This window comes from Pyxicephalus adspersus, chromosome 7 (genome assembly GCF_032062135.1).
Source record: "Pyxicephalus adspersus chromosome 7, UCB_Pads_2.0, whole genome shotgun sequence".
Classification (NCBI taxonomy): Eukaryota; Metazoa; Chordata; class Amphibia; order Anura; family Pyxicephalidae; genus Pyxicephalus; species Pyxicephalus adspersus.
The window spans coordinates 34,842,944-34,857,639 of NC_092864.1; the positions used below are offsets into that span (position 1 = coordinate 34,842,944).

Sequence of the window (14,696 nt, forward strand, 5' to 3'; positions counted from 1 at the left end):
TTTGCCCTCTGTTTTTTTTCCACTCTTGGAACTGTATTGCAGTAGACGGCACCAGAACATGCAACTGCTGCAAACAATAGAGAGGTGCTTGCAGAAGTGAGGGAACAAATCACCAGTAAGTAAAGGTGCTTTTTAAGCCTCCATGGAATGAGCATTTTTTCCCTATAAAGTTATGCTTTAAACATTTTAATTCAATAAAAAATTTATGAGAATTCTGTCCTACTCTAGTTGTAATAAAATATTGATTTAGATGGAATGTTCAATCCTTTTAAATTTTGATATGCATGTAAAAGGGGTCATCATCTAGATGTACATAATATTTCACTTTGTGTTTTTTCATGTATGTCAACTGTAATCAACCCTGCAATACAAATCTATGTGTCAGATAATTTACGTGAAATAATTGTTTGGTGGAACTCTCCTTCCCTGAAAACCTAAGTCCTCTATCCCCCTTGCCTTTTTACTTGTCCCTATTTTGGTTCTAACATTCTCAAGAGGAGAGTGTCACCTTTACAGAGAGTCAAAAAGATCATTGGTGTCAGTGGTAACTGACCTGGGCGATACTAATTGCTCATTGTTTAAGGAACCCCTAGTAATCTCTGGAGGAACCCTGATTGAGAAACACTGCACTATCCTTTCAATGACTGAATATGTTATTGTTGTCTGGGTATCAATTTGTCATGGTCTATAAAAAAAGCAAAGGTGTTTCCACATACATTGTGCTACCACGTGTCCTTCTTTTTTAAGAAGTAGGCATTATAATCTGTGTTTTCTTTCTTTTAAAAGGTTTTCATGGAGGAGTTCTGAGTGGACAGACTGCCAGGTGTCTCTGCTTACTAAGGACAACTCTCCCTCAATGGAAGAGCAGGTTCAGTGCGGAGGTGGAATACAGACCCGCAAAGTGTTTTGTGCTCAAACAGCCATAGAATCTGGACCACACGGACAAAAAGAAGGTCAGTGTTTCAAACTGATTTTCAAGTAGCTCTTCCTTGTTATCAGTAGAAAGCTAAAAAAATTTAAATAACATTTTTTAGTATATAAAACTTACCACCCACATAGACAGAAGAGACTTGACTTGACTTGGGTTGGGCTGAAGGCTTTAGGATTTGTAATAGGGTTATGTATTTATGTTGTTTTGGGTCATTTGGTTTGTTTGTTGCTGCATATATAATAAAAAAGAGCTCATACTTTGAGTACTCAAGATCTTGTTTTTTTAACCTTTTTACATGTGTTTTTCGAACTATAAAATAAGAAGCACAAAGTTTGCTAGATGTGCGGTAAACTCTTAAATACCTACTATAAATAAAAGACAAGTACAGCTTGTACCAAAAGGGTTTATTTATAGCAGACAGAAGTAATACACAGAAAGTATAATATAGACTAAAAATCAGGTTATCACTGTGAACCTTCCCTGGAACATTATTACCTTTGGCCTGGAATAATCCTTTCAAAATGATGGTCATAACGAATGGGGGTTCTTCCTAAAGGACATTGTGACACAAGACATTGTAGAACATTGGTTTCCTTTGCATGTCTTGGAGTCCAAAAACATGACATCATAGAACTGCAATATGTTGACTTTGGAAGACTTCTTTTTGTAGGAAGTAATGATTGCAGGTCCGAAGTTGCTGTGGATAGCTACCCAATATACTCACCATGTGTTATGATTGATCTGTGAATCGTGATGTGCTTCCAATCAGGGCATAGGCCATTTCTCCCTAGCCAGGGGGAGGGAAAATTTGAAGTAGGAGGAGGAAAAATTAATTGTGAATGGGTATGTGGGGGGAGTGATATATGATCCTATGCAGTGTTTATCAACTTTTTTATATAGGGGAAACCTTAAAAAAGGTCTTTAGGGAAGCCCTGCTGTAATTACTATATCCACAGCTCACTGTACATTAGTTTAGTGCTCAGTAGGAAGAATGCCTCTTACATTGCTGGCCAGTGGGAAGAATGTCATTGTTACAGATAGCCAAAAAGATCATTGGTTTCACTTAAACTGACCTGAGAGGTTCAAATTGCTAATTATTAAAGGAACCCCTCACAACCTTTGGAGGAAGCCTGGTTCAAGAACACTGAAATAATGAGAACTTTATTGGCAAGAAGCTGTTGACTGTCTATAACATCATTCTATTTACTGTTTACTTTTTAGCAAAAGTAAACCAGAAGTCACAGCTGTTTATAAGGGTACGCTAGGCTGACCCACCTATGCCTCATTATTTTTTAGAAGGACAGTTAGGGTATCTTTGTATTTGGAAGAGTGCAGTCACATGGCCTGGGCTTTCCCAACCATATATCTTTCTTTTTAGTTATGCTTTAGGGTATTCTATGATGATCATATTCATAAAACTAAGGAATATACTATGTATTCCCATCTTAAGCTACGAGTTACACTTTGCATGCTTGGCCTTATAGTTCTACACCTAAATCTTATCCAGCTTTCTTCCAGATATAATCACATAGCAATTTGCTTGTGGCTGTAAAGTAGTTTTGTTGGAGGCATAATGATAGCATTCTTCAAATTTCAAATTCTCCTTCCGCTCCTTCCTGTACCTAAGCTCTGTAATTGGTTTACATTTTCTGAGCTTTTAAGATGAAAGTACCAATTTAATACAGTCAAAGTGGCTTTAATTAAAATGGATGGCCACTGGAAAAACTATTAAAAACTGCCTCTATGATCCATTGAGCTTCTCCAAATGGAAACGCTCAGATTATTAGAGCGCCAGAAGAGCGATACATAATTTGCAATGTAAACACATCCGCAGCTTACCATCTGAGAAATCGCCTAGTGGCTTCATTAAAATATTCACTGCGGTATCTCTGAATAGTTGTATTGTCAGATAAAAGGAATGTTCTACCTAATATTCCCAGATAAGCCGAAAATCTACTTTTCCCGAAGCCTGTGTTGATTTAATAGAATATTTGCTGCCACTGTTTATGGTCGATTGTTATTCAAGTTATCGGGGAAAGGAAATTGTTTTGACAAGCTGACGTTAATTAATCAAAATTCTTTATGTATTAAACACGAACGTAGATCCACTGAGAAGGAGAGACAAGGATATTCTGGTCTAAAGGAAAAGATAGAATCGCTAAATTAAACTATAGCAATCTTTATCACAAAAATGTCTCACCTTTCCTCATTATAGAGTTGGGCCAGTGATCCAATTTCAGGCAAGAATTACCTAAATTTGTGGTCCCTGATGATAAGGTGAAAACAATGATCTGACAGTTACAACGTTCTAACATGGAGCAATGCAGGAGTGACATCCCTTTATTTTATTATCCTTTTAACGTTCTCATCTGACATGTCAGTTTTCAGTATTAATTAATTCAATGGCATTGTTTCTTTGTTCCTCTATAAGAAGATACAACAGAAGTCTTAAACAGTTTGTGATGAATCCATCTGTCTATTCAGCAACAGGCATGCTTGTTGGCCCTCATGAAGGGGATAGGCATCTTTTAAAGACATTGGCTTCTTTAGATTTGTGATAACGCCTCGACCTGTATTCAACAACAGCACTGTCATTCACTAATAAACGCCTGAATGCGTACAGTGTGAATTGTTGTATAAAATAGTGGCTAGCTGTACTGAGGTGCAAAGTATCTTGGGACCCAATGGAAGAATACACATTGCTGTCTATTTCCATGCATGGGCTGGTATTGACATCTTCATGCCATTAGGCATGTCTGGTGTGTATAAGTTAGTGTATACAATACTATACAGTATGTAGTGTATAAGTTGCTAGTTTACTGTTCCATATTTTGATTCTTTTGGTATGCATCTTTTTTTGGAAAAGCGAAAAACCAGTTGAGCAAATCTCAGTTAGCCTTAAAGTGGACTTTAAAAACGTCCTAATATCCATAACGTATAAATAAGCTGTGCATTTTCTGCATTCAAATCCAATAACTCACATTTAGTGACTTTGGCTAGGCTGAGATGATGTCATCAGTAGGCACCATTTTCTCAGTCTCTGCTACCTCATTTATCAGATGTATAGCAAGTAACAACATAAGAGGTTCTGAGGGGCTGATCTGTATTAGGTATATGTGAGCACAGTTACATAGTCATCAAGATTTACATAATTGAGTCATCTTTGTATATAAAGTAGGTTCAGACCCTGGCTGATGCCTGATCATTGATGTCATTATCAGAGGGAATACTGTGATCTCTAGGAAAGGTAATGCATAGTGTTAGTAATGCACAGTTATGCATTACTTAGCATGCATGCACAAAGCTTGCAAAAATATTTCTAGTAATGAGAGTCTTGCATGGCATTGGCCTAATAGCACCATTGGGTAATGGATAACTCCAGGATTTTTGATAATTTCAGAACCCTGCTGTAGAATATCAGCTCAGTTAGAAAGATGGTGATGCACTTTAAATTTGTCAAGGGAAGGGTAGTATCGGGCAGTCAATGTGACAAAACTGTAATAAAACTGTAACATTATCAGAGATAAGGCCCTACAGACATAAATTATCAAAACTCACAGAGCCCTTGGAAATGATATTTGGCAGCTTGGATCCTCCCTTATAAAACCCGGCCTGTAATATATTACTTGTTGGCATTTTCAGAATCATTTGCTTCTGAAACGCTCAAACATTTCGAAACTGTGGAAATAATTACGTTTGTACGACTTGCAAATTACCAGTTCATTTAAACTGCCATCCTTCCCAGGAGAGGAGTCCCTCGGAGGAAGGATATATAACTTTATAACCCAATTCATTATCCCCAGCTGGTGAAAATGAAGTGAAAATGATTGCAAATGACACAATGCGAACTTTTGGCAGAACATTGATATTAAGCAGTGGAATAATTTAATTTGATCTCATCTGCGTGAAGTATCAGGGGGTTCGCATCTCTGCAGCTGAGTCTACAACTGAGAAGGAAAGAGTTGTTTCTAGGGGTTTACCTCTTTGTTGTAGTGGCTGTTAACGGTTTTCTGTAGGGTAAATGTGGATGCCGATAATGTTCAATAACTCTGCCACCTTTTTCTTATTTATAGTCAAGCATCACAATATGTGAGGATTTTTATCTGATTTTCGATTGAAAAAACATTATGCACTTGTTGGAAATGTGGTTTCTGCCATTCCACTGCAGTTTGCTTCTATGCTGGCATGGGAAAGCAAAACCTCCCCTGATGCCAAGTGTGTACATGTAGACCTATAGTGTCTAAACCCTTTTTAAAAAAATTGCAATCAGACAGATCCATTGCCTGACCCTTCTGCAATAAAATCTTACCCGCTTGATATACATTTTTAAAATACACTCACTTGTCCTCATATGTGGTGGCCACTGCCATCTACTTTCATCTTTTCTTCCTCTTTTCAATCTTTGGCCACCTAGCTTGAGTAGGTTGGGATGAGGTTCGTTCAGTTCATTTAGTCCTGGCAGCTGCAGGTGAAGCTGGGATGTGCTGGGTATCCTGGCTTTTTGACAGCTGAGGAATGCAGTTAGGCAGGTAAGTACACTTTATTGCAGAAGAGACATAAACCAAATATTGTATTTTATGGGGTAAAAAATGTATTATTACTATTCAGTATATTAATTTCTAATATATAAATTGACAATGCCGGGGGTGTCAAAAGGGGCAACTTGTATTTCTACTAGTAGGCTCAACTGGTCTTATGACTGATATGGGGGAGACTCAATAATAAAAAAAAAAATTCTGTGTTAATGTTTCACTTTAATATACATTTCTGTGACATAAAGGACAACTTTACAAACTTTAAACAGGTAATTCTTGTCCTCATTAGCAGCTGTAGAGTAATGTGGTTACTGCTTCACAACCATGGGCATAACTAAAAAAAAAGCAGTAATCTGTCCAGCGGCCAATGTCTCATACCTTCCACCCATAACTGTAGGTTGGCATATGGCATTTATGTGGGTTTAGAATTCCAGTTTCCCAAGTTTCCCACACCATGTGCTATGACTCAGTCTAATACCTAGTGTCTTTGCTGTGTATTGACTTGGAGGTCTAAGGAATGAAACCATGTTGTGCAGCAGGAAAAACAAAACTCTTGATGTTTTAACTGCTCCTGGGTGCTCCCTATCCAGTTTTTTTTTTTTTTTTTTTTTTTTTTTTTTAGAGTCGACCACACCGTGTAACAAATTTTTTGGCATGTGGTTGACTGCAGTTGCAATTAAGGTGGGAATTATGGGCAATTTTGAGTCCCTTTAGCAACAATGGGAACCCAACTGAAAAGCAACTGCATTCAACCATAGCTCACTGGGCGACCAGAAGCTAATCCTTATGTCTAAAGCCACTGCAACCACAACACGATGCAACCACATGTACAAAAAAGTTACACATGAAATTGAATTGGAGCACAGGTGAGAGTACTGTAAACTGCTGAGGTTTCCTGGCGGTCTGAAAATATCCCTGGAACAGGGGAAAGTAAGGATATAGGCCACATGAGAGGTGATTCTACCTTCCTCCTTTGTGTAGGAAGCTGACATTTATGATATTTTTGATCTGCCAAGGACGATTGTATAGAATCAGTATTACCTTACATGAAACCTTGTATGTATGATACCCAGTATCATAGTAATGTGAGAATTCCTCCACTTAAATTATCAATAGGCCACATCCCCAGTTCATAGAGACAGTGGAACTAAAGGAAAATTAGGTTTTGGGACTTTTTAGGCCAGACAAAATCCAGATGGAATGTAACTTAAAAGACTTTATTTCAATATCAAAAATACAACAACCATCTTTGAACATAAAAACATATCATAAAATCAGTATCTCCAGTACAAACGCCAAATCAATGGGTTATAGATTGTCGAGGCGTTTGGCGGAATAAAGGAATCCGCTTCTTCAGGACAGTTTTCAGGAGATCTACAATGTCAATACATGATCCAAAAATTAATTTGTACATAGGCACGTGTATGCAAAGCCATATACACTTGCGATATATTCATATATGAACAATAAATATGGCTTTACAAAATGCCTACATCAGTCCCAGCATCTCATGACCTGTAAGATGTTTTAACAGTCAGGCAAGAGGGGGGCAGTAACCAGTGCATATGTCTCCAAATGAAATCCTATTAGTCTTATCAAAGGTGATACAACCAAATGGTCAAGGATAACTAAGGGTATTTCATTTAATTGATGTTTGATTGATTTTAATGTGTGAATAGTACTTCCATTGCTATCATCTAGTCATGAATTTCAATCTCAGAGAGAATTAGCATATATATATATATAAATATGTGTGTGTGTGTGTATGGTCTTTAAATCATGTTAATCTATAAAATGCTCACTAACATACTTAATTCTATGAAAAATGTTTTTCCAATAGGATTCTGAATTGATCACATAATTAGGTTGATTACAAAGTAAATTACTTGATAAAATCATGATTGTTTTATATAGTTGATAAGTTTAATTACATATAAGGAGACCTTGTTCTTGTTTGATTCAATGAATTAAAGAGTCACTAACTTGATAAGGTTATCTCATGCAATTCATATCAATAAAAATATAAATGATCATCAGATACATCATTAATACATGTATGTATAAGGGGGGAGCTTCCAAGGTAAGAAAAAACGAGTCATAAGACCAATGGGAGTAGGGCAGAGCAAATACTGATTAGGTATATGCAATGCCAAGTTGGATTAATCAGTTTTCAAAAGCAATTACAATGCAAAATAAATGGTATTACCTACTCTGTAAGGGCAATTCAAACACTGACAGTGTGATCCAGACTAACAAATATCCTACACGAGATAGGATGTGGAGGAGACGTCCCAGGTGATGACATTCCCGAGACCGCTTGCAGATGCCAGGTAGTGGCACAGGGGGAGCCCAAGTGTATTTATTGGGAGACCCAGATATACGTGTCAGCAGGCAGGTCCAGGGACACGCCCACAGACACGTCACTCGATTAGCTGCAGGGTGTCCATACCTCAGCGGGGGCATTCACCCGCGGGACTGAGGTCCGCCCACTGCTCTGAGTTTACCCACACGGTGCAAAGCAAGTTGTGTGGCTGGTCACTATTGCTTGCAGTGGGTGATAAGGACCGATGAGGGCAAATAACAACAAAAAGAGAAAGGTTCATCATGCATAATTGAATATAGAAGGACATATTGTAATAGATAATGAACAGAGATTTTTGCATAAAAATCCATAATAAGTGAGGGATGTATATATTCAGCAGAACCAGCATTGTAAGCTTAAATGATTGGTATTATGCTCATTCAAAACAATAATGATTTATCAATGTTATTCAGTATCCCTATTCATTGTTAGGCTTATATATAAAATATATCACAAATCAATCACATTTTGTACAGTTTGTAATAACTTTCAATATACAGGTTATTGAACTGATAGCAAACTTTGGTAGCAAAGGAAACGGAGGACAAAAAACGGACACCTGCAAAAACAAAAATAAACATCAAGACAAGGACAACAAAGGAAACCCAAACAAGGAACAGATAATAACTTAGTATGGATCAGGAGGATATCAATGACTTAGTCATTGTTATAGAAATTTGAGGATTGATCAAGGAGTCAAATTATCACAGCCAGCAATACCAGATAGTTTATAAAAAGGATATAAAGATCATTGCTTCATTGAGACCTGGATATGGGGTTGCTTTAAGATTAAAGATCTACTTAGATTCTCTTTGCAATAATATTCTGTCCCAATGGCCTCCACAAGGGTCCTCTGGGACATTTTCAAGTACTGTGACTTTAAAGTCATGGTAGTTGGCCATATGTAGGCTAAGTGGGGTAGTTATTTTGCCATTGGTAATATTGTATAGATGTAGGGATGAGCGAGCTAAATTTGTCATTTCGGTCTCGCAGCGAATCGGGCCTTTCTCGCTTGCAGCACATGTAAGCGAGAATGGCCTTGTGATTCGCCATGAGATCATGTTCTTGCCGAACGAACGGTCCATGTTCGCATGGTCACCTGGCTGTACTTATCAATGACAAGTACAGCCCAGTGACTGTGGGAACTGAACTCAGATGAACTCTCAATGGAGAATGGAGAACCTCCATTGATGAACTCTCCATTGAGAGTTCATCTATGTTTATCTGAGTTCACCTGCAGTCACAGCTGATTGGAGGCACCCGTGTGCCTCCAATCAGCTGTGACCACAGGTTCCCATGGTCACTGGGCTGTACTTATCAATGGGAACTGAACTGAACTCACTGAAATCGAAGCTTTAGAGTTTTGATGGTGCATTTTTCTCATTGATGTTTGTCTTTTCGGTAAGTACAAAGTACTTTTTTCAGCCTGATTAACTGTAAAAATAATATATTAACTTTTAAGATAGTTAATAGAACTAATCCTAATAGTTAATTGAACTAATAAAATATCCACAACTTCAGGTACTGTCATTAACATAGCCTTCTAATTCACCTAAATGACAGCTTTATATTAAAGGAAATAAGGGAACCCTTTGTATTACAAATTGTCTATGTGCCCCCACCCCCTGCCTTAGGTACTTTACAAAGCATCAGACTTTAGATACAGCTAGGGTGATGTTTATTACCATTTTCCTACTAAAGCAAAAGAAAAATGATCTTGTCCATAAAGAAAGTATTTGTAAAGCCAAGTCTTTAAAACTCATTAAGTATAAAAATATAGTTCTTAAAATAAAATCAATAAAAATAGGTGTACTCTAATACTGAAAATGACACAAGAGTCCCTTGGATGGAAAATACTTTAACATTCTTATATAGACAGGATTCTGTACTGTAAGAGCTGGGAACATATGAAATATTTTTCTATTGAAACTAGCTCCACTGGTTCCAGTTGACTCTGTAGATTGTTTTAAATAAAAGAGCAACAAAAAATTGACTTATGTAGCACTATGTGGTTCCCACGGTCACTGGGCTGTACTTATCAATAAGTGCAGCCCAGTGACTGTGGGAACTGAACTCAGATGAACTCTCAATGGAGAATCTCCATTGAGAGTTCATCTGATTTCGCCTGTAGTCACAGCTGTTTGGAGGCACCCGCATGCCTCCAATCAGCTGTGACCACAGGTTCCCGCGGACACTGGTCTTTACTTATCAATGATAAGTACAGCCCCGTGACCGTGGGAACTGAACTCAGATGAACTCTCAAAGGAGAATGTCCATTGAGAGTTCATCTGAGTTCACCTTCAGTCACAGCTAATTGGAGGCACCTGCGTGCCTCCAATCAGCTGTGACCTCAGGGTCCCACGGTCACTGGGCTGTACTTATCAATGATAAGTACAGCCCAGGAATCAAGGGAACCTGCACTGTGGACTTCAATGGAATTCACAAAATCGCTTCGGGGAAATTTTCGCGAGACTGTGAGAGGCATTCTCGCTCACCGCTATCTGTATGTTTGTATATCATTTTTCTGAGCTGTCGCTTAGTACAGCCACAAGTACAGTAAGCCATGTAGATGACTCCCCTTGTTCTACAGTTTACATTTTGAGTTAATCTTGGGGTAGTCTTTGAACTTCTATTTACCAGAAATTTACACTGGTTGCAGGAGCCACATGAGTAAATTTAATTTCTAGCTGTAGATTTACTCTGCTGGTTTTGATAATGACATTGCACTAATTTGTCCTTTAAAGATGGCAATTTTCTGTTATTGAATTGAGGATAGTTTTCTAGGTGGTTGCTTATGCATTGATCTGAAATTAAACTTAGCCAAAACTTGTTGCAAAAATTTTTCAAAATCTATGTTGAGACAAAGACCTAATGATGATTCCTAATTCATCCTTTTTTTAATTTCCTGTTTAGTGTCAGATGAAAAAAAAAGAGTCGAACAGTCCAATCTTTTAGCTCTTTTGTAGGCTTTCTTGAGAGTTGTTCCCCTATAACCCCTCTTTAATAATCTCTGCTGTAGGTTCCTCACAGCTATTTCGAAATCATCATTTTCTGAGCAATTTCGTCTTAATCTTAAATATTGTGAGTATGGTATACTTCGTTTTAGTGCTTTAGGGTGCATGCTTTTCGCCACTAAAATTGTGTTTCCAGCAGTAGACTTACGATACAGCTTTGAGGAGATTGTTAGTCTTTGCTAATCCCTATCTCAATATCCAAAAATGGAATTGAAGATGGAATATACTGCATAGTGAAATTCAAGTTGAAGAAATTGAATTTCAGTTTTTCAAAAAATTCCAGCAATAAACTTTCCGTACCCTCCCAAATTTTGAGGACATCATCGATATACCTCCGCCACAAAAGTATGGGGCAGAGGTTTATTGATAAGGTCTCATCTGAGAACAACTCTCTCTCCGATCCCCCCAGATACAGATTGGCATAGGTTGGGGCACAGGATGTCCCCATAGCCACTCCCTGTATCTGGAGGTAGGTTTTCTCAGCAAAGGTAAAAACATTCCTTGTTAGTATATATTCCAACAAAGAAATTATGAGATTTTTTTGCTCTACAAAACATTGATTGGTTTCACTTAGGAATGTTTTCACAATTTTCAATCCTATGCTGTGGGGGATACTTGAATAAAGGGTTTCTATATCTAACACCACTAGTAAAGATTCATTGGGTACTGGTATACCACCTAGGGTTTTTAGTAAATTGGGTATCTCTTAGGTATAAAGGTAAACCATGAACTAAGGGTCGCAAATTGTTGTCAACTAATTGATTTGCTATGGATGAAATGCTTCCCATACCTGAAACGATAGGGCGCTCTGGTGGGTCAGTCAAGGTTTTATGTACGTTTGGCAACCTGTAAAACGTTGGTAGTTTAGGATTACAGTTATTCAACTTTTGAATACTTGAACGATAGGGCACCCTATCGTTTTGGGTATGGGAAGCATTTCTTTAGAAGCAAGTTAATTAGTTGATGTCTCCTCCTCATCCCATCTCGTGTAGGATGTTTGTTAGTCTGGATCACGCTGTCAGTGTTTGAATTGCCAAACAAAGTGGATAATACCATTTTTTTGCATTGTAATTGCTTTTGAAAACTGATTAATCCAACTTGGCATTGCATATACCTAATCAGTATTTGCTCTGCCCTACTCCCATTGGTCTTATGACTCATTTTTTCTTACCTTGGAAGCTCCTCCCTTATACATACATGTATTAATGATGTATCTGACGATCATTTATATTTTTATTGATATGAATTGCACAAGATAACCTTATCCAGTTAGTGACTCTTTAATTCATTGAATCAAACAAGAACAAGGTCTCCTTATATGTAATTAAACTTATCAACTATATCAAACAAACATGATTTTATGAAGTAATTTATTTTTTAATCAACCTAATTATGTGATCAATTCAGAATCCTATTGGAAAAACATTTTTCATAGAATTAAGTATGATAGTGAGCACTTTATAGATTACCATGATTTGAAGACCATACACATAAATATATATTGTAACAGCTGGCCTACAAAAACACAGGGTGTCATCCAGGAAGATAGGTACATTTGCCCAAGATACAGGCTATATGCAGAGTATTTTTCTGCTTGATCGGGCAGTTTTCCTTTTAAACTGAAGATGGAACTAAAATTACCAGGCTGAAGGACAATGGGCTTCCCAGCCAGGTGGGGGCGCTAAACAGGCTTGGGGATGATTAAGGTAAAATAAAGCTGAAGCCCATCCTAGCAATTAGGCTGTGGATATAAACTCCCAGTCTGCTCTTTCCTGGGCTCCAGTTCTTGGCCAGTGAGCTGGGAGGAGTCCAGAAGAAAACTGTGAGTAAAAACAGAGTGTTTTGGGAAAACTGTACTGCTGGGGCATTAGGGTCCTGTGCCACAATAGGTTGCCCAGGACTGATAGAAAGGGAACCTACAGTCCGTTAGAGGCCAAGTGGCCAAGCTTTATTTTTCTGTTTGTTTATTTTGCCTGTTTTTTTTTTTTTGTGAAAATAGTATTAGTGAATAAAACCCTTGATGCACTGATAACCTGCTGGCCCTGCTTCCTGTTTGAAACACCCCCTGTTGCCATGGGCGATCTCACAATATATATATATATATATATATATATATGCTAATATATATATGCAATTCTGAGATTGAAATTCATGACTAGATGATAGCAATGGAAGTACTATTCACACATTAAAATCAATCAAACATCAAATAAATTAAATACCCTTAGTTATCCTTGTCCATTTGGTTTTATCATCTCTGATAAGACTAATAGGATTTCATTTGGAGACGTATGCACTGGTTACTGCCCCCCTCTTGCCTAACTGTTAAACCATCTTATCGGTCATGAGATGCTGGGACTGATGTAGGCATTTTGTAAGTCCATATTTATTGTTCATATATGCATATATCGCTAGTGTATATGACTTTGCATACAAGTGCCTATGTACAAATTAATTTTTGGATCATGTATTGACATTGTAGATCTCCTGAAAACTGTCCTGAAGAAGCGGACTCCCTTATTCCGCCAAATGCGTCAACAAACTATAACCCATTGATTTGGCGTTTGTACAGGAGATACTGATTTTATGATATGTTTTTATGTTCAAAGATGGTTGTTATATTTTTGATATTGAAATAAAGTTTTTTAAGTTACATTCCATCTGCATTTTGTCAGGCCTAAAAACCCAATTTTTCTCTCTTTCCACTGTTTCTATGATACACAGTATCTCTCAGCAAGGGATGTGTGGAACCCTAGAGTTACTCCAGAGGTTGCTAGGGGTTGCTTGAGCAATGAGCAATTTGTGCCTCTCTGATCAGTTACCACTGACACTAATGATTTATTTGGTTTTCTGTAAGGGTGACAATCGTCCCAATGGCTAGCAATGTAAGAAGCATTCTTTCCATTGACCCCACTCCATTGTATATAATATTTAAGGGGTTCCCTTCAAGACCGAAAAGTTATTTCAAGGGTTTCTCTATGTTAGAAAAGTTGATAAAAGTTGCTTTAGAAGGACATGACCAATGCCGTCTCAGATTTTGGTTAAGAATCTTGGTCTCTGTGTCCAAAATGTTTCTAAGTTTGTTGAAAATGAACTGAGATGCCAGACAAATTATTTTTTAAATTAAAATGCGTCATTCCTTACATATAATTGCCTGATAAAGATTGAGCAAGGATTAGTGTATATTCCAATTAAAACCAAAGTTGTTTTTTAAAATTTTTCCTTTAATTATAAAGCTTTTCATTACCATCATTTTATGCTTTGTTAGAAGGAAGTGGGACTTTGAAACGTATCTGAAACCCTTCTCATCAAGCATGTAATTATTCACACTGTGCCAATGGCGGTGCGCGTGGATCTATTACTAATAACTCACTAAGGCTCTAGCTCCGAGTATTTTTTTTTTTTTTGCGAGCTTACGGAAAGTATTTTCAAGCCGTTTGACAGTTTTGTTCTTTTGTTTGAGATGGAGGGAGAGCTGAATTCCTCTATATTGTGATAATACTGCCTAACAGCCCGCTGTAAAATATTAGAGGGAATTTTTCGTACCAGCTGTCTCAAGGCTGTTATTATGTAATTGCTACTAGGGAATAATCCTTTAATAGTGTTAGCATTCTGTACAATATTTAGAATTTAGTATTAGCTGGATTTCTTTTTAAAGGGGAACTTTAGTTGATTAGGGTTGAACATATAACTTTGGGGTTGAAATAAACCTAAAAGTAAAACAATTATGAGCAGGTGGGGTCTTTATTGCAGAGGGGACAATGAAAAACTAATAGCTATAGACTATCTAATAGCATATTGGGCAGTACCTGCAGTAGAGAAGTACAAAGGCTAAAGCAAAGGACAAGAGAGGA

General features: G+C 37.5%; 1 protein-coding gene across 1 annotated transcript in view; it reads left to right on the forward strand.

Annotated features, from left to right (window-relative positions):
* THSD7B (thrombospondin type 1 domain containing 7B) overlaps positions 1-14,696 on the forward strand; it is a 313,336-nt gene that overhangs the window by 119,581 nt on the left and 179,059 nt on the right. The window contains 1 exon segment of the mRNA XM_072418113.1: positions 787-953. Coding sequence (XP_072274214.1) covers positions 787-953 — 167 coding nt within the window.